This window comes from Maniola hyperantus, chromosome Z (genome assembly GCF_902806685.2).
Source record: "Maniola hyperantus chromosome Z, iAphHyp1.2, whole genome shotgun sequence".
Lineage (NCBI taxonomy): Eukaryota > Metazoa > Arthropoda > Insecta > Lepidoptera > Nymphalidae > Maniola > Maniola hyperantus.
In genome coordinates this window covers 1,127,401-1,147,801 of record NC_048564.1, presented here as the reverse complement: position 1 = coordinate 1,147,801, position 20,401 = coordinate 1,127,401, and the positions used below count along the sequence as shown (strand labels likewise).

Here is a 20,401-nt window from a genome sequence, read left to right as displayed (position 1 = left end):
ATAGGTACTAAATGTTCTGCCATAAATACTCAAGCCATAACTAATTACTGAATCTGCTAACGCATAGTATACTACTAGTTTTGTCTGATGATTACGTATCTCGCGACAGGCATAAATCTCGCGATCATTGCTGTCAAACGTCCGGCTAGAGAGATACAGCAATAGCCACAAAGCAAAATAAGAAGAAGAGAGACAGCAAATGAACTGTCGCATTGCTACTGCTGTCGCGTTGCTGTTGCTACTGTAACGTTTTACGTAATCACCCCGCATGAAACCCCGGAAATAAAGCAATCGCCGGCCGAGTAACATTGGAAGGACTAGGCGAAGACGAGTACCTCCCTAGTGGTTTATAAACAAAACTAGGTCGGTAACTGCTATTCTTGCTATTCGGTTATATCCTGGTAGTGTACGTCGGGCACGCGCGCCGTGTTGAGCAGGCGCGTATCGCGGGGAAGGCCTCACCTCTGTATCTCCGCGGGACTCAGCAGACGGCCGCGCGAGTACACCACCAGCTTGTAGTACTTGCCGCGGCAGTGCACCGACACGTGCGTCGAGTCCTGGTAGTGCACGATGCGGTCGCGCTCCACGCCGGGCACGCGCGCCGTGTTGAGCAGGCGCGTATCGCGGGGAAGGCCTCACCTCTGTATCTCCGCGGGACTCAGCAGACGGCCGCGCGAGTACACCACCAGCTTGTAGTACTTGCCGCGGCAGTGCACCGACACGTGCGTCGAGTCCTGGTAGTGCACGATGCGGTCGCGCTCCACGCCGGGCACGCGCGCCGTGTTGAGCAGGCGCGTATCGCGGGGAAGGCCTCACCTCTGTATCTCCGCGGGACTCAGCAGACGGCCGCGCGAGTACACCACCAGCTTGTAGTACTTGCCGCGGCAGTGCACCGACACGTGCGTCGAGTCCTGGTAGTGCACGATGCGGTCGCGCTCCACGCCGGGCACGCGCGCCGTGTTGAGCAGGCGCGTATCGCGGGGAAGGCCTCACCTCTGTATCTCCGCGGGACTCAGCAGACGGCCGCGCGAGTACACCACCAGCTTGTAGTACTTGCCGCGGCAGTGCACCGACACGTGCGTCGAGTCCTGGTAGTGCACGATGCGGTCGCGCTCCACGCCGGGCACGCGCGCCGTGTTGAGCAGGCGCGTATCGCGGGGAAGGCCTCACCTCTGTATCTCCGCGGGACTCAGCAGACGGCCGCGCGAGTACACCACCAGCTTGTAGTACTTGCCGCGGCAGTGCACCGACACGTGCGTCGAGTCCTGGTAGTGCACGATGCGGTCGCGCTCCACGCCGGGCACGCGCGCCGTGTTGAGCAGGCGCGTATCGCGGGGAAGGCCTCACCTCTGTATCTCCGCGGGACTCAGCAGACGGCCGCGCGAGTACACCACCAGCTTGTAGTACTTGCCGCGGCAGTGCACCGACACGTGCGTCGAGTCCTGGTAGTGCACGATGCGGTCGCGCTCCACGCCGGGCACGCGCGCGGTGTTGAGCAGGCGCGTATCGCGGGGAAGGCCTCACCTCTGTATCTCCGCGGGACTCAGCAGACGGCCGCGCGAGTACACCACCAGCTTGTAGTACTTGCCGCGGCAGTGCACCGACACGTGCGTCGAGTCCTGGTAGTGCACGATGCGGTCGCGCTCCACGCCGGGCACGCGCGCCGTGTTGAACAGGCGCGTATCGCGGGGAAGGCCTCACCTCTGTATCTCCGCGGGACTCAGCAGACGGCCGCGCGAGTACACCACCAGCTTGTAGCACTTGCCGCGGCAGTGCACCGACACGTGCGTCGAGTCCTGGTAGTGCACGATGCGGTCGCGCTCCACGCCGGGCACGCGCGCCGTGTTGAGCAGGCGCGTATCGCGGGGAAGGCCTCACCTCTGTATCTCCGCGGGACTCAGCAGACGGCCGCGCGAGTACACCACCAGCTTGTAGTACTTGCCGCGGCAGTGCACCGACACGTGCGTCGAGTCCTGGTAGTGCACGATGCGGTCGCGCTCCACGCCGGGCACGCGCGCCGTGTTGAGCAGGCGCGTATCGCGGGGAAGGCCTCACCTCTGTATCTCCGCGGGACTCAGCAGACGGCCGCGCGAGTACACCACCAGCTTGTAGTACTTGCCGCGGCAGTGCACCGACACGTGCGTCGAGTCCTGGTAGTGCACGATGCGGTCGCGCTCCACGCCGGGCACGCGCGCGGTGTTGAACAGCCGCTCATACTGCCACGAGCACAGCGGCACCATGCCTTGCAGCATTATCTGTGACAAATTATATGTAAATCCTTACTTAATATTATAAATGCGAAAGTGTCTGTCTGTCTGCTACCTATTCACGGCTCAATCGTTCAACCGATTTTAACGAAATTTGGTACAGAGATAGCTTGCATCCCGGGGAAGGACATAGGCTACTTTTTATCCCGGAAAAATAATCCCGGCATCATCTAGTAGTAGATTATTCAACATGGAGTAATCCAATGGTACGGACGCCGGGATAAATCGCAAGCGTAACGTGGGATTTTAGAGCAACTCCCGAGGGAAGCAGGTTGATCATAGACATGCGCTGCGAGTCCAATATAATAATGCGTTCAGGATTTTGTTGCGGCAACCTCGGTTCTGTAGTGCATCAGCTATGTTTGCTGAGGCGCGGACAGATGGCTTCGATGCCATCTGGCGCAAGAAAACAGCATCACTATTGTCCAGAGTCCGAGGAAGCAGCAACGGGATCCTGCGCATGATAGCGGACAAAATGGATAGTCCTCTGATGGGGAAACTCGTGCAGAGGATTAAATCCCTTTTAGTTATTAAGTACTAACATAGTGATTAAGTATTTTGTTACTAACTCCTTAGTGTTTAAGTATTAACATAGTTATTAAGTATTTATTGTTACTAACACATAATGGATCAATTGTTGTCCGATTTAATAATAAATAAATTGAAAATAAATAGACGTAAATACCTTTGTACGGAGAAGTTCTTAAGAAGCGTAACTTTGAGAGGAGTGTATGGAAAGGTAGGACTCACCGGCTCCAATTCCTGCCTCTCGATGAGTCTCCTGAAGCGCAGACAGAAGTGTATGATGGTGGCCGCACGGGCGGCTTGCACGCGCGTCGGTCGCAGCAGGGTGTCGGTGCCGTAGAAGTTGGAGTTGACCATCAGCGGCGACCGGCCGCGTAGATACACGTACTCCTCCCACCAATCTGATACGTAGTTGCTTGACCACCTGTGAGGGTGATCGTGAAAATATACATACATACATACATCATCGCACTGTTGCTAGATCTATGTCACCTATACCCCGTTCATTAGCATCATTCAACGCGCTTTTGGACAATAATGCTCAATGGGACCCATTTAATGATGGGTCTATAATACTGGTTCGGGAGTAACTGAAGTACGCTGAGAGCATTACATGAATATGTCATTCAATGTTCTCAGCGTACATATTCAAAATCCTTTGATTTTTTATCGTTTTGTATTTTATGTCTTTTTTCTTGTACCTTTATTTGTATTTAAATTTATTATTAATTATCTAGTTAGTGTAAGTGGCACTGCCGTTCTAATAAGATGTAAAAAATAAAATAAAAAATAAAATAAATAAATGTATATTATATGGCAGGGTCCCGGAACCAATACTGGAGCCCGGCCCTATAATCTTTTCTGTCAAGATTTAGAGTTTTTTTTATAGTTTAATGACTTCCAAGCAAATATATGGATATTTTTTTATTATTATTCGTTTATTTGCAATCAACAGCGATACATACAATATAATTTTACATAATAACAGACTAAAAATAAGGCCAAATAGGATTACAATTTTTTACAGATTACTTAAATAGATATTAATTATAAATTTATAACAGTACGTTTGATAATTTAAACAAGCTTTACAATAATATAATAATATGAAAATATAAACACACATACATATGTTGTGAATCACCTACTAGGTATTTTTACTAGTTAATTGACTTTTATATTTTCATATTATTATATTATTGTAAAGCTTGTTTAAATTATCAAACGTACTGTTATAAATTTATATTTAATATCTATTTAAGTAATCTGTAAAAAATTGTAATCCTATTTGGCCTTATTTTTAGTCTGTTATTATGTAAAATTACATTGTATATATCGCTGTTGATTGCAAAAAACAAATAAAAAAATAAAAAAAAAGTCAATTAACTAGTAAAAATACCTAGTAGGTGATTCACAACATATGTATGTGTGTGTGTATGTGTGTCTGTATTCATCATTGATATTTTATATATAATGTATATTTTACCATGACTTGAGGACCAAGTATCGCTGTAACTTGACAGCTATGGTTTCTTCGAACTCCTTAGCCAGTCCTTCAACCCGCCTGTAGTTCTCGTCATCCAATAACGGGCGTACGCTCAATAGGTACTGCAAATTTACAATCAATTAGTTATTGATGACCTAGTAATAAGAATTATATTAAAATCTTTATTACACAATCATCATCATCATGATCAACCCATCGCCGGCTCACTATTAAAAGCAATAGTCAGAAAAGCAGGTTAAATTTAACTAATTTTATGTTATTACGAGACTGCTTAAAAACCTTCAAACACTGGTATTTATACAAATCGATTCAAGATGGCTCCCCGCCACAGATCGCGTGACATCGGATGAGTCAAATATTGCCCAATTCATTAAACTCACTTCAATAAGCTAACACTATAGAGCATGGGTCTCCTCTCAGAGTTATAAGGGTTTTGGCCATAGTCTACCACGCAGGCCATGTGCGGATTGGTAGACTTCACACACGTTTAAGAACATTATGGAGAACTCTCAGGCATGCAGGTTTCCTCACGATGTTTTCCTTCACCGTTAAAGCTAGAGATATTTAATTTCTAAAAACGCACCTAACTCTGTAAAGTTAGAGGTGCGTACCCGGGATCGAACCCCCGACCTCCGACTAGAAGGCGGACGTCCTAACTAGGCTATCATAGCCTCAGTGACATGGTAATAGTGCCAAAATGGCGAAGTGAGACAACGTGAACGACAGGTTGAGATGGCAATCGGGCTATGAGGTGGGGGGACGCCCTGCACACCCGTACGTAACCCGCGCTCGCACTTGACCGGCGGGATGATAACGTATCTCGCGACCGGCTTGCGACATGCGTTAATCTCGCGATCATTGCTGTCAAACGTCCGGCTAGAGAGAGACAGCAATAGCCACGAAGCAAAATAAGAAGAAGAAGAAGAGAGACAGCATATGAACTATCGCATTGCTACTGCTGTCGCGTTGCTGTCGCTACTGCAACGTTTTAAGTAATTACCCCGCCGGTTCTTTAAATGGAGGGGTTGGGTTTGTCTGGTGCAGGTGCTTACAGGACATGGCTGTTTCGGTAAGTACCTGCACCAGATTGCGAGGCGGGAAGTGACCCCAGCCTGTCACGAATGCGGTGCTCCATCCGATACGGCACAGCACACCCTGATGGAATGCGCAGCCTGGGCGCCGCAGAGGCATCTATTGTCGTTCACCTTGGGCAGTGATCTATCGCTCCCAAGCGTGATAAGCGCAATGATCACAAGCGAGACTTGTTGGACGGCAGTAGTGTCTTTCTGCGAGCAAGTGCTCGCATTAAAGGAGGCGGCTGAACGAGAAAGAGAGCTGGATCCCAACGCTCATCCCATACGCCGTAAACGCCAAGGGCAAAGGAGGCGCCGATGTGCTCACTACCTCGGGCCGTAAACCCGAGGAGGAAGGCAGGGGCATCCTGTAGGGAAGCCCTGTGAGGTATCTGTACCGCTGAGACGGCATAGTAGTATGCAAACTGCGTTCCTGTGCCGCCTCATCATGGCGCTGACGGGTCCGCTGGGTTTTAGTGGGTATTCTGGGTTACAGTGAGTCCCACATACCTCCCCGGAAGAAACGTGGTTTAGCTGCGTTTCTTCCGGGGAAGATGCGTAAAAGCATTTCCCAGCGAAAAAAAAAAAAAAAAAAAGGGGTTGGGTTTGTAGGTGAATCACAGGTTTGAGCAGTCGGTTTCAAGTTTGAACTCACGCGTCGCATGGTGTCAGAGACGGCAGGCAACGGAAGCCGAGGCAGGGAGCCCTGGAAGCTGTAGAGACGCGGCTTGTTCCAGCCCGAGAGCACCTTGACGACGCTGGCCCATAGCATCGTCTTCATAGATATCCGCGAGCCGGGCGCGCGGGATTCGTACATCCAACCCTGCAAATATAAACACGTTAACGAATCCTCCAGCTAATTATACTCTCGGGATTTATTTATTTAATAGGAAGCCAACGGTATACAAAGATTTTTTTTAATATCTAAATTTAATAAAAAAACAACATTAAACGTGTAGGTATTATGACAAACAGCAATAATTATTTTATTTAAATAAACTATTAATAAACTTAAATCTAAAAAAAACAACATTAAATTAAAACTAAAATAAATTAAATTAAATCTAAAACCTCATCGAGACCACCGCAGCGAGGCATTGTACCCAAGATGCTGGCAGCATTACCCCTTTGGATGGCCAAACTAATTCTTTGACCAAGGTAGCTGCCAGCTCTCGGGTCCCCGGTTGACTCGATAACTCTTTTCGCAATTTCTTCTACATTAAACTAAAACTAAAATTAAAATAAATTAAATTAAATCTAAAACCTCATATAGTTTGGCTAATATATAATTCAAAATAGTTTGGCTGATCGCGTTTTTCCAATCCCTGACTGCTCATTTCGAACACAAAATTACAATTTGAAGAAAATTGTGGAAAACAAGGTTATGGATGGGGATCTTAAAAACGCCGCCCGCATTTTGTTTTCTAGTGATACACTGGCTCCATTCAATGATATAACGCTGGAAGCCTTACGTGACAAGCATCCCTTACCAAATACCGATTCTGTGCTGCCAGATCCACCTTCTAACACTTCTTATTTACAGATAAAGGATGAAGAAACTTACGCTGCGATAATGTCGTTTTCTAGTGGCTCTGCTGGTGGCATGGACGGCATAACGCCACAACATCTTAAGGATCTTGTGGGAGTTACTGCTGGGGACGCCGGCAAGGCGCTACTGAGCGACATTACCAGACTATGTAATTTCATGTTATCTGGCGAGGTAAATTCATCCTTTCTACCATTCCTTTATGGCGCGAGGCTTTGTGCTTTCAATAAGAAAGATGGTGGCATCCGTCCCATCGCTGTTGGCTGTACTTTTCGCCGTTTGGCGTCAAAATTAGCGTGTAGTCACATAGTCTCTACCCTAAAGGATAAATTCCAACCTATTCAAGTTGGATTCGGCAGTAAAGGAGGTTGTGAAGCAGCAGTTCATTCGGCTCGTACTTTCTTAACGAATGGCGAGGTTGAGGTACTGCTGAAAGTAGATGTAAAGAATGCTTTTAATTCTTTGGACAGGGCAACTTTGCTGACAGAAGTCTCAACGCAACTTCCTGAAATTTACCCATATGTTTGGCAATGTTACAGCTCTGCTTCTAAATTATTCTTTGGAGATAGCGATATTAAGTCTTCTGTAGGCGTTCAGCAGGGGGATCCTTTAGGTCCGGCCCTGTTCAGCTTAGGGATCCATAACCATATCTCAAATTTAACATCTAAATTTAACATATGGTATCTTGATGATGGAACCATTGGGGGCAACGTGGATGACGTTCTAAAAGATCTTAATCATATTAAGCAACAGTTTGGGAAAATTGGTTTAGAACTTAATTTTTCGAAATGCGAATTGTTTTTTACAGAAAAACTGTCGCAAGAAAGAATTCTATTGGCCTCTGAATTATTCAATGAAATTTCACCTAATATTAAAATACTTGATAAACGTTCACTTTGCCTTCTCGGTGCTCCTCTTTATAATGAATCCATACAACCACTCTTGGATCAAAAAGTCAGAACATTTTCGGCTAATACCGACAAATTGGGCACTCTAAATTCTCACATTGCATTTTCGATCCTAAAATATTGCCTTTTTGTACCTAAATTAATTTACATTCTCCGCGCGAGCCCAATTTGGAAATTTCATGGACTACTCGATAACATGGATGCCACCCTTAAAAGTACACTAGAACAAATTCTAAATTTAACTTTTGATGAGCACTCCTGGAACCAAGCAACTTTACCGGTCAAGTACGGTGGCATCGGCGTGAGGAAAATTTCCAGTGTAGCTCTTCCGGCTTTTCTGTCCTCTGTGCATAGTATAAAAGAGCTTAGCTCTCAAATTCTCAAATCCAATTCATCATTGACCTATGCCGCAGAGGCCCTAGAGAGTTGGAAGGTCAGATGTCCCAATGTCGACATCCCGAAGGAACGTACTACACAAAAACTTTGGGATTTGCCATTGGTTCAACTGACACATACGAATTTGGTTCAAAATCTTACAAGTGACAGAGATCGTGCCAGGCTTCTAGCATTATCCGAAAAGGAATCTGGGTATTGGCTGCATGCCTTGCCATCAAAAAATCTCGGCACACTTTTAGATAACGAAAGTTTTCGTGTGGCTCTAGGTCTCAGATTGGGAACACCACTGTGCCATCAGCACAGATGTCCGTGTGGAAAAGAGGTTGATAAATTTGGAATCCACGGACTCTCTTGCCAAAGGAGCTCCGGTAGGCTGTTTAGGCATGGCTCTCTTAACGATACAATTAAAAGAGCTCTTGCCACCATAAATATTCCTGCGCTCATTGAGCCGGCAGGGATTAGTCGGGATGATGGCAAGAGACCTGATGGATTGACGCTGGTTCCCTGGGAACGGGGACGGGCGCTAATGTGGGACGCAACTTGCGTTGACACATTGGCCCCGTGTCATATCAGGAAGACAGCATCAAGACCGGGAGCCGCAGCAGAAACAGCTGAAAACGGCAAGCGGCGCAAGTATGCCTCTCTTATAGAGAGTTACATTTTTGTGCCGTTTGCCGTGGAGACCCTGGGGCCATGGAGTCTTAGTGCTAAAAATTTTTTACGAGACATTTCACCGCGATTAATAGCCTCAACTGGTGACAGAAGGGCTGGCTCATTTTTTGCGCAGCGGATCAGCCTGGCTGTCCAGCGCGGAAATGCAGCCAGTATTCTTGGCACCATTCCACGCGGTCATGATTTATATAGTAATTAGATAAGGCTAGCCTTAAGTTTTATTGTATTAAAAAAAAAAAAAAAAAAAAAAAAAAAAAAAACCTCATCGAGACCATGATTGAGTGTGAAAATAAAAAATAAAAATCCAATTATTCATTCAAAATAGATAATAAATTACACTTTTTGATTGTTAGTTGTTGGATTTGTAAGATATAGTGGTGATAATTTTTACGCAAACTTAAAACGAAAGCTACGAGGGTTCCAAACGCGCCCAGGTCTGAGAAGAGCCCACAACAAACTCGGCCGGATTTTTATTTTATTTTATTATAACCACTTGACAAAAACACTTGAACTTATTAGAACTATCAGAAAGCTGTTAAGCAAGCCAACTTATCAATTTTTTTTATTTTTTTTCCTTATTGATGAGTGCCAATTAGCTACTCTATTATATTACGATCTAGCCTAATGTATGACTAATAAGTAATTTTATTTTAACCTAAACTTATAAATTATCTTATATACTAAGAAATTGTCTACTGACGCATCTTAGTCTTTCTTGATTTGAGATATGACACTTTGTTCACGTGTTCTTTCAGCACTTGTACACTATCACTAATCACTATACACTAACTCAAAAGGTTTGGTCCTTTTTAGTCTTCTCACTGTCTCCGTTACGTCAAGCAGCTGGATTGCTTCAACGTTAAAAAAAAAATATCATCATTTCTGATGTACCAGGGTGCATTTACAATTTTATATAAAAATATCATTTTTATATAAGCTTACACCTTGTCGATCTACGCTAGATACCCACCTTGTACATAAGCAGGAGTTTCAGCGCATACCGCATCAAGAAGATGACCGTCAACCACATCGCGAGAGCAGCCAGAAGACAAGCTATAATTTGCCATAGCGTCGAATTACTGCAGAGAAAAAATTAAATTAAAAAATAAATATAATACAATATATTATCGTGAATTAATTTATGGTTATGCTGTATGTTTTCTTTCTGTAATAAAAAAACCAAAACAAACCACTAAGTTGGATTGCCCTTCGAGCGTCTATGTTTCCTGCCAAGTATAACTGGAATACCTTCACGGTAAGAGTGAATAGGCATTTTCTAGGGAAGCGCGCTCCAACCTAGACCACATCATTGCTGTTTTGCAGACATGATTGTCATCAAGCACAAGTCTTTTTTTTACCATAAAAAAATCTATAGATATGTAATTAAAATATTTGAAGGATTCCCTGGCGCAGTGATGAGCGCTGTGGTATTATAAGTGAGCGACCCTAGATTCAATGCCCGGCAGGGAGTGTTTGAGAATTAAAATTTTCTAAATTGCCTCTGGTCTGGTAGGTTACGGCCGTGGCTAGTTACTATTCTACCGGCAAAGCCGTGTCACCAAGCGATTTAGCGTTCCTGTACGATATCAAGTAGAAACCTATAAAAGGTACGGGTTTAATGAAACTACCACATGCTTTCCAAGTTAGCCCGTATCCATCTTAGACTGGGATTTCTACCGCACGGGATCGGTTGTGATTAGAGGTGTCAAAAAATAATGTACCTAATAAATTTATTAAATATATAAACGTATTCAAGATATTCGTTTTTAGATTAAAACAAAATTTAATACAATATATAATAAGTAGTGAAAATTTGAGAAAATCCTTCCTAAAAAATAACTCAGGCGTTAGATCTTTGATACGCCGCGCGCGGCGCGACCGAGCGACGATATTAGAATAAAATATATTAGGTAGGTACAGCTGAATATAAATATCGTCGCGATTCGACGGTGAATAATTATTACATCGAATTTTCGTATTGGCCTGTTACATGTTGACTGTGATGATACGAGTATGCGGCTAGTATTTTTATCATTTTGTTTGTTTCGTAATAAATTTTGAATGCAGTTTTATTTATTTGTGAACTTGAGTGTCGATAAATATTTAATGCGAATAATTGTAATGTAGATTAGGCAAAATAATGTAGATTAGGTACATTTTTGTGTTGTGATAGATTTGTGTCGCGCGTTAATAATACCTATTATAGTAGATTTGTTCTTTTTGGAAATACTTGCGTCATTTTATAAGTCGTATGAGAAAATGTTTTTCAAAGTGTAGGTATTATCATACATTTAAGTATTATAGGTAATAGGTTAGGTACGTGAAGTGGTATTGTTCTTTTTAGAAATCATCATCATCATCATTTTATAATTCGTATGATAATAAATATGTAGAAATGTATGATAATAAATATAGTAGTTACCTACTAAAAAGTTTTTTTTATAGGTAACTAGGTAAACTTACCTACCTATTGTATTGTAGGTATCTACTTGACATTGCTTTATCGTTCTACTTGTTTTTATTTTTACATACATAGGTAGGTACTAGGTACTGTATTCCGCGACAGGTTGAGATGGCAATCGGGGTATGAGGCGGGGGTGACACCCCGCACACCCGCACGTCACCCTCGCTCGCCCGCACTGGGTTAGCACAGGGCCCGTGCGGGTGTGCAGGGCATTCCCTCCCCGATTGCCATTTCGACCTGTCGCAAAGGTATGGATTGGGTACCTATTAAGAGTAAAATTTAAAATTTAAATCAATCGAGTTAAATACAAGCTATACCCTAGTTCTCGACCTTATTGACGGTTATGAGAAAGTTGTTTTTTGTCATATTCTTGTTCAGTAGGTATCATTCATAGATTGTTAAAATGTTGTTCCCTATGTCAATAAGGTCGGAAATCGCTTGCACCCATTTATCTGCTTGCGCCTCATGGTGAAATCGGTGCAAGCAAATCTCGACCTTATTGACGGTTATGAGAAAGTTGTTTTTTGTCATATTCTTGCTCAGTATAATTCATAGATTGCTAAAATGCTGTTTTCTGACGTATGTCAATAAGGTCGAAAATCGATTGCACCCATTTTTCTGCTTGCGCCTCACGGTTCAAGCAATTTTTTTTTGTAACAAAATAATGTAACGTTAATAATTATTAAATATTTGTCTGTAACACGTGATAATATTGTGATACACACATGAACCTGTATTTGACACCTCTAGTTGTGATCAGTCGCCCTTTTTTTTCCCCACTACGCCGCTTTTTGCGGCCAATCAGTCACTAGTCGGCAAAGTGATGGCCGAATAGTTGCCAGTGATAACATATCCGAGACATGGTCGCTAACTATGGGCCTCATAAGAAAGCTCAGAGTCAGTCAGCAGGCGATGGAGAGAGCTATGCTTGGAGTTTCTCTACGTCTCTACTCAAATCAGAAATGAGGAGATGCGGAAGACGCAGTATTGGACCCAGGCCCCACACAAGGTGGAAGGATGACATCAGACGAGTCGCAGGTTGTCGCTGGATTCAGGCGGCGCCAGACCGTGGCGTGTGGAAGTCCCTACAAGAGACCATGTCCAGCAGTGGACGTTTATAGGTTGATGATGATGATGATGATTGGGCAAAGGTTCTCACCTCGGGAGTATCGTCAAAGCTTTCTGTACCAGCCCGAACGGTATGTTCAGCCCAGCAAAGTGTGCCGCCACGAGCACAGTCCAAAGGAAGTACAGCGACTGAAGGTGGCCCGGGTACACGCCGTTATGGATGCTGTTCTGTGGACCAAAGATAACGATTGAGGAGCTGGCGAATGAAATGGTGTAATCGCACAAGATTCAATTTTACAGGAGGACCAAGAAACTGAAATGAAGTTTCGAACAATTTTTAAGTTGTTTAATAAAAATATCGAATCGAATATCCTATAAGCATTGACTTGTACAGAGTTATTGCACAAACAAAATGGCACCGACTCATATTATTGCATACATATTGGTGCATAAGCACCAATGCAACCTCAGTGACGTCTGGATTTCAAACCGGTCGTTCATTAGTATCTAAGAGGTGGCGCTGATTTAGTTGGTGTCTAAACTGTAAAAAATTTTGTTCGCTTGACCATATCTTGTTATTTATATCGATGCCTATAAGTATAGGATATTATAACCAGGGATATATTTGTGAGATATTGTCATCATTTGTTTATATGTGTCATGTGTAGAAGAATTATCTAATAAATAAATAAATTTTGTTTAGTGTGTCAATTATTAAAACATATTTAAATAATTTTAACCTTTAGCTTGGCAATACAAAAGTTTGTATGAACTTTACCTGAAGAGGGGAAAAAATCAACTGCTACTTCGTAGGTGAAGGTGGGGAGAAGATGAGTCGACGGCTGGTAGATAGGAAAGTTCAATTCAGATGAGCGAGCAGCCAGACAACACAAATTAATATTATATGTTATGTCTGTTATGTATGTTATATATGTTTCACAATATGGATTTTTCATTCATTACCCATCAGCCTATCCCATTAAATTCAAGACGCTTGGCAACCCTACGTGATAGCACGCGACTGATAAGAGCTCGTCGTCTGGCAATAGTAGGCCACGGCCTCGCGGCCTCGTGATGCGCCGTCTGCCGAGACTTGGTGTATAGCTGCAATCATCTGTAGGTACTGTACACATCATATCGCCTACTGGCATGAAGGCACGTCCCGTTAAATTCAAGACTTAAAAAAAACCTACCAAGTGCGAGTCAGACTCGTGCACCGAGGGTTCAGTATTACAGTCGTATTTTTTCGACATTTTGCACGATAAATTAAAAACTATTATGCATAAAATGAATAAAAATCTGTTTAAGAATGTACAGGTAAAGCCCTTTCATATGATACCCCACTTGGTATATTAATCTTACTTTGAAAGTTGCAAATGCCAATATTTGTCCATGAGCACATTTTAATTTTTTTTTCAGGATGTAAACATAAATTCACGGTTTTCGGATTTATCCCCTTAAGTGTGCTATAAGATCTACCTAACTGCCGAACTTCATGATTCTAGGTCAACGGGATGTCCCCTCTAGGTTTCTTGACAGACAGACACGAAAGTGATCCTATGAGGGTTCCGTTTTTCCTTTCGAGGTACGGAACCCTAAAATCGAGTTACTTACTCTAAAACGCGCCAATCGCTTCTTCCACGATCGTAGACCCGACTCCCAAACCAAGTAGAGGACCTCACGGTCAAAGTTCACATCCCATCCGTCGTGGGTGATCGCGAACGAGAATGCCACCGCAGAGTGCGCTTCCGCCATCTTGGCGCACGACCACAACCTGCAATTGTAGTAATGCAATAACTAATTACGTATTTACATTCTCTTTTCACTTTTTTACTTCGCTAATATAAATCCACTAGCTGATGCCCGCGACTTCGTCCGTGTGGAATTAGGTTTTTTAAAAATCCCGTGGGTACTCTTTGATTTTCCAGGATAAAAAGTAGTCTATGTCACTCTGCAGGTCTTTATCTATACCCATGCAAAAAATCACGTCAATCCGTTACACCGTTGCGAAGTGATTAAAGGACAAACCAACAAACAAACACACTTTCGCAATTATAATAAGGGTACTGATATTAATATTATTATTGCAGAGTGTGACTGTCTGCCAGTTTTTCATAGCCCATCCGTTTAACCAATTTTGACAAAATTTGGTACAGAGGTAGCTTGCGTCCCAGGAACGGACATTAAGCTCCTTTTTGACCCAGAAAATCAAAAAGTTCTCACTGGATTTTCAAGGAACCTAAATCCATTTGGACAAAGTTGCTGATATCATATTATATTTGGTACAGAAGTAGCTTGCATTACAGGGACAGGCATAGGCTACTTTTTATCCTGGAAAAACAAAGACTTCCTACGGGTTCCTTAAAGGCCCATCCATTCAAACGATTTATATGAGGAATTACGTACGTACGTACGTACGTATTATACGTACAGAGGAAGTCTATATCCTTCCCCGGGATGTAAGCTGTGTACCAAATTTCATCAAAATCGGTTTAACTGTTGGGCAGTGAAAAGCTTGCAGACAGACAGACAGACGCACTTTCGCATTTGTAATAATTTCGCATTGCGGGAGCCCACTATGGCTACTCACACTTTTTATAAAGGAGACGGCCAAAAGACCAGAATAAATTAATCTGTACTAATAAATAAAATGTCTGTCTGTAATTTCAAAACAACTACCTCATATTAAGCTCATAATTCGTTATTTGAACTGTAACATAACCGAATCACACGTTTTTAAATTTTTGTCTGTTTGAACCTAATCTTCGGAACTGCTGAACCTATTTTGATGGGACTTTCACAGATAAGTAGAGGATTGACCAAGGTGTAATCTAAGTACATAGAAAATTTTATTTTTAAGAAAGGTGTGGTTTGGAAACGCATATGCATTTCAATGCAAATGCTTGGAGTTTCTCTACGTGATCAAATCAGAAATGAGGAGATCCATAGGAGAACTAGAATAACCGACATAGCTCAACGGGTCGCGAAGCTGAAGTGGCAAAAGGCAGGGCACATAGTTCGTTAAACCAGATGCTGGGGTTCCAAGGTGCTGGAAAGGCGACCTCGCACAGGAAGACGCAGTGTTGGAAGACCCCCACTAGGTGGACGGACGACATCAGTCGAGTCACAGGGAGCCGCTGGATTCAGGCGGCGCAAGACCATGGCGTGTGGAGGTCCCTACAAGAGACCTATGATCTATCGGTTGATGATGATGATGATGATAATGATCATGCATACCACTGGTAAGGTACCAACTTTGTTATAACTTTGTTATATAAGTGTTTGTTGTTTGTTATACTTTGCGGCATGCAACCTAGTTTTGTAGATTTCCCAAATTTAAGTGCAAGTTTGACACAGCTTTTTAAAAAGATTTTTTTCCAAAAATAAGTTTTTAAGTACCTATGGTTTGCCTTGAAGAGATCACTTTGGTGATAAGGTCACCCTTTTTTTAAGTGTATCCTGTATTCTTACTATAAAGTTGTTTAAATAAATAAATAAATATAAAAGTAGGTGTGCACTTTTTGCCTTTTTTTTTAAGAGAAATCGTTCTAAAATACATTCACGTAGCTGGACGTATTAAATATTCGCAACTGTGCACGCACACATGCATAACAGGTGTCAAAGTCTAATCCGAGAACGCTGGGTACTTTACATACGTGGATATCATCGCAATTGTGGTATATCGAGAAAACAATCACAATCGACGAATATCACAATAGATTACGACCATAATATTAATAGTTTTACAAACAGATACATATTACTATGGAACCTTTAACGTGACACACGTTAAAAGTTAACTTCATCAGTAGATATTTAAAAAAAGAATTATATATTGTTAAAGTAGCAATCTATGCAAAATAATTAATAATCACTACTTACCTTTGTTAGGAAAACCAAGTGAAGATTTAGCTTCGATGAATACCTATGCAAGTCTTCAGTTATGCAGATAGATAGGTACTGAAATAAGTATTGAAATAACAGTACCTTGTTGGTTAATTTATTACACGACACCTTTTATCACCATATTTATTACTAATGGAAACCGATTACCTAATTATGAAGGTATTTTATATTCATCCGCATAATTAATGGCAAATTGGAAATATATGTAAACGATTTATAAAAATATAATTATTGAAAAAAATACAACGCAGCAGCCTGCATTCGTATTATATTTTCCACCACCGACCAGAAATAAAAGTTTTCCACATATTTTCTACTCCGCAGTCCGCACAGATCACTGTTCCTTTTTTTTAGGTCGGAGGTGGTACTCTGTGGCCTGTATATCATATTCTGTGCCGGTGCCTATGCTGTGCCTACATTAGGTACCTACATTTCTTAGTCTGAGGTCTCCACAGATATTTACCTACTTTTTTTAACTGGTTTTACGGCTCTGGATTCTAGAAGTTATTTACTCTGTCTACGTTCTCCTTAGATCTTCTTCTTCCGTACCTTATCCCACATCATCCCACATTACGTGGGGCAAAAAAACGTAGTGATTATATTAGGGATGAGACATACTTGCTAAATTCAATACCAGGGCTTCCAAGTAAGAGTACGTAAAAATACCAGGGTCTAAAACCAGGTTTTAAAATACTTTAAAGTATTAAAAACATAGAAAATCGGACCGTGTTTTCATATGTATTAGGTGCACAATCCTATTTGTGATGAAAGACTTGCAAGTTCGAAGCCCCGGCCCTTCTCATAACCCTTACTTTTGGCTTTGCCGTAGTCAGGTAAAAAATACGTTGAAGGTCGAAGTCTTTTTATGGCATATGAAATCGATCCGTGTTGTCATACATATAAAGTCCACAATCCTATTTGTGAGAAATACTTGCAAGTTCGAAGTTTTTTTACTGCATAGAAAATTGGACCGTGTTTTCATAAGTTTAAGGTGCACAATCCTATTTGTGAAGAAAGACTTGCAAGTTCGAAGCCCCGGCCGTTCTCATAACCCTTACTTTTGGCTTTGCCGTAGTCAGGTAAAAAATACGTTGAAGGTCGAAATCTTTTTATGACATATGAAATCGATCCGTGTTGTTATACATATAAAGTCCACATTCCTATTTGTGGAAAATACTTGCAAAAATACTTGCATAGAAATTCGGTCCGTGTTTTCATATGTATAAGGAGCACAATCCTATTTGTGAAGAATTACTTGCAAGTAAATTCCACCCGCACCAGGGCGCCCTACTTCCAAGCAAAGCCCTGGTTTTAGCGTAAATTTTAGCGTAAATACGTCTCATCCCTAGATTATATTCTCTTTGACGTGGGGACGGGGTCAGCACAACATGTCTTTTTCTTCAATTTCAATTTTCATTTATTGCATTTCCATAAACTACATCACATTAAGTATGCACAAAGTATTATGGATAGGTACCCAGTTTAGGTGTCGCAATTTGGTCCTTAAACCTTAGTAGGGAAACCGATATTATTATTTATTTTTATGTTCGTCGTTTAGGAAATCATTTACGGCATAGTAGCCCTTTTCTAATAAAAAGTTTTTTAATATTTTGTTGAATTTATTTTCATTGTTTATATTACGAATTTTGTCTGGTAAATTATTATACATCTTTATAGACATTACGTAGGGGACTCGAGGTATGCAGTACTAATTTTGATTGCGGAAGATTTAATTCATTTGCATGTCTTTCGGGAAATCGACGGGATTTGATTTCGCTTTCTTTTTTTGTGTATGAGTGTATATTTCTTTTTACAAATTTGCATATTTCGAGGATATATATATATGGAAGGTAGGGTAATTTTTAATTTTTTGAAATGAGGTAGACTCCACTTCCACTCACTTCTGTCATCCGTCAACGGTGGATAATCCACCCCTTTTACACGCATATCCTCTTTCACGCAATCTATCCACCTTTTCTTTGGTCGTCCTCTCCTCATCTTTCCTTCCATATACATATTTAACATTCTTCTAGAGACATGGCTTTCTTCCCTCCGCATTATATGCCCAATCTTTCCTCTTTATAATATTAGTGTAGATAATAATCCTAAATTTTCATAGTATTTTCGACCAATCGGCCAATCCGGCCACTTGGCCATTATAATAATCTTACTTTAAAAATTGAAAATAGCAATATTTGTTCATGACCACAATTTTTTTCTTGTGATGTAACCACAAATTCACGGTTTTCAGATTTTTCCCCAAATGTCTGCTATAAGACCTACCTACCTGCTAAATTTCATGATTCTTGGTCAATGGGAAGTACCCTGTAGGTTTCTTGACAGACCACCGACAGACGACAGACAGACAGACAACAAAGTGATCCTATAAGTGTTCTGTTTTTCCTTTTGAGGTACGGAACCCTAAAAATAAAACATTGTAAATAAATTAAATTCATAACATTTTATTACATAAAACATTGTGAATAAATTAAATTAATAACATTTTATTTATCACAACTTAATCACGAATCACAGTTTTAATGAATCACATTAGGTATGACTTGCATAAGGGCCTGCGCACATTGGAGGACGGGACGGTAGAGGATTTTAAATTTAACAATTGAATTTAACATTTTATGCCATCGAGATCAAGGTATACAATTGCAATGCTCAGTGAGCATCGAGCATTTAAAATCCTCTGCCGTCCTGTTCTCCAATGTACGCAGGCCCTATTATTATCTTCAATAGTCAAAATCTTTATTTTTCAGTCTTATTATTATTAAATTAATTAATATATTATTAAATTAATGAACAAACAAATCAACAATTTCAATGAAGGGCCTACGAAGCAAGCCTATTTGAAAAACCTTTATATAATATGATCACCATCATCATGAAAAATAAATACACATAAACTGAGAATCATGATGATAACCATGATGATGATCTTGAGTATGGTGAGCATTATCATCATGAATACCGTTATCATAATCATAATTCTTAGTTTACCTGCGTTCTATTTTTTACTTATTCACGAATTCTACAGTGTAATGTTACATTTCATACATTTTCTACGAGCATTTACGAATTGTATGGAATGCCTAAGAATTTTATACAATGCAATGGTAAACAATTTTCTATTTATATAAAATTCAAAGTCCTGACTGACTGACTGACTGACATATATATCAACGCACAGCCTAAACCGCTGGTCCTAAAGACATGAAATTTGGAGGGTCTATTCTTTGTAAAGAGTAGGTATCCACTGAGAAAGGATTTTTCGAAATTCCACCCCTAAGTGGGTTAAATGGGGGATGGAAGTTTGTATGAAAGTCTGTCATTTTTCAAGTTATTTGCATGAAAATTGGTATTTGGGTTTTCGGTTACAAATAAAGAAATGTGTGTCTCAGGATTTTCGGAAAATTTGTCCATAAGGGTGGTAAAATAGGGGATGAAAGTTGGTATGTGAAATCAACGCACAGCCTAAACCGCTGGTCCTAAAAACATGAAATTTGGAAGGTCTATTCTTTGTAAAGGTAGGTATCCAATAAGAAAGGATTTTTCTAAATTCCACCCCTAAGTGGGCTAAATGGGGGATGGAAGTTTGTATGAAAGTCCGTCATTTGTCAAGTTATTTGCATGAAAATTGGTATTTGGGTTTTCGGTCACAAATGAAGAAATACGTGTTTCAGGATTTTTGGAAAATTCGCCCATAAGGGTGGTAAAATAGGGGATGAAAGTTTGTAAGGGAAAGTTTTAATTATTGATATTATAATTAAGTTGAAATTTGGAAAGTAGGTTTTTTCTTGCCCCCCAAAAGGGGTAAAATGGTGGTTGGACGGTTATGTGTTTTTCGGTGCTGTTCAGAGTGCGCGTCCTGATGTTATAATGTTTGTTTCTGAAAAAAAAAGCCATTTGTTTCCTGTAGGCCACGCGGGCGAAGCCGCGGGCAGAAGCTATAGTAGATTATATATTTTATACTTTAAAAAAAACCCGGTATTTCATGGAATGCTAGGTATCCTATAGAATGATTGAATTACACACACTGCCGGTAACATATTATAGATGA

At 41.4% G+C, this 20,401-nt stretch overlaps 1 protein-coding gene across 1 annotated transcript in view; it reads right to left on the bottom strand.

Annotated features, from left to right (window-relative positions):
* The window catches only part of whd (carnitine O-palmitoyltransferase whd), a 29,970-nt gene extending 13,300 nt beyond the window's left edge, over positions 1-16,670 (bottom strand). Inside the window, exons 1-8 of the mRNA XM_069508988.1 lie at positions 16,309-16,670; positions 14,041-14,200; positions 12,518-12,654; positions 9,865-9,973; positions 6,028-6,195; positions 4,279-4,400; positions 3,018-3,216; positions 2,056-2,255 (exon numbers count right to left, since the gene is read on the bottom strand). Of these exons, the coding sequence (XP_069365089.1) occupies positions 2,056-2,255; positions 3,018-3,216; positions 4,279-4,400; positions 6,028-6,195; positions 9,865-9,973; positions 12,518-12,654; positions 14,041-14,181 (1,076 nt within the window). The 5' untranslated portion in view covers positions 14,182-14,200; positions 16,309-16,670. The remainder of the gene's footprint in view (positions 1-2,055; positions 2,256-3,017; positions 3,217-4,278; positions 4,401-6,027; positions 6,196-9,864; positions 9,974-12,517; positions 12,655-14,040; positions 14,201-16,308) is intronic.
* Between the last annotated feature and the right edge of the window lie 3,731 nt (positions 16,671-20,401).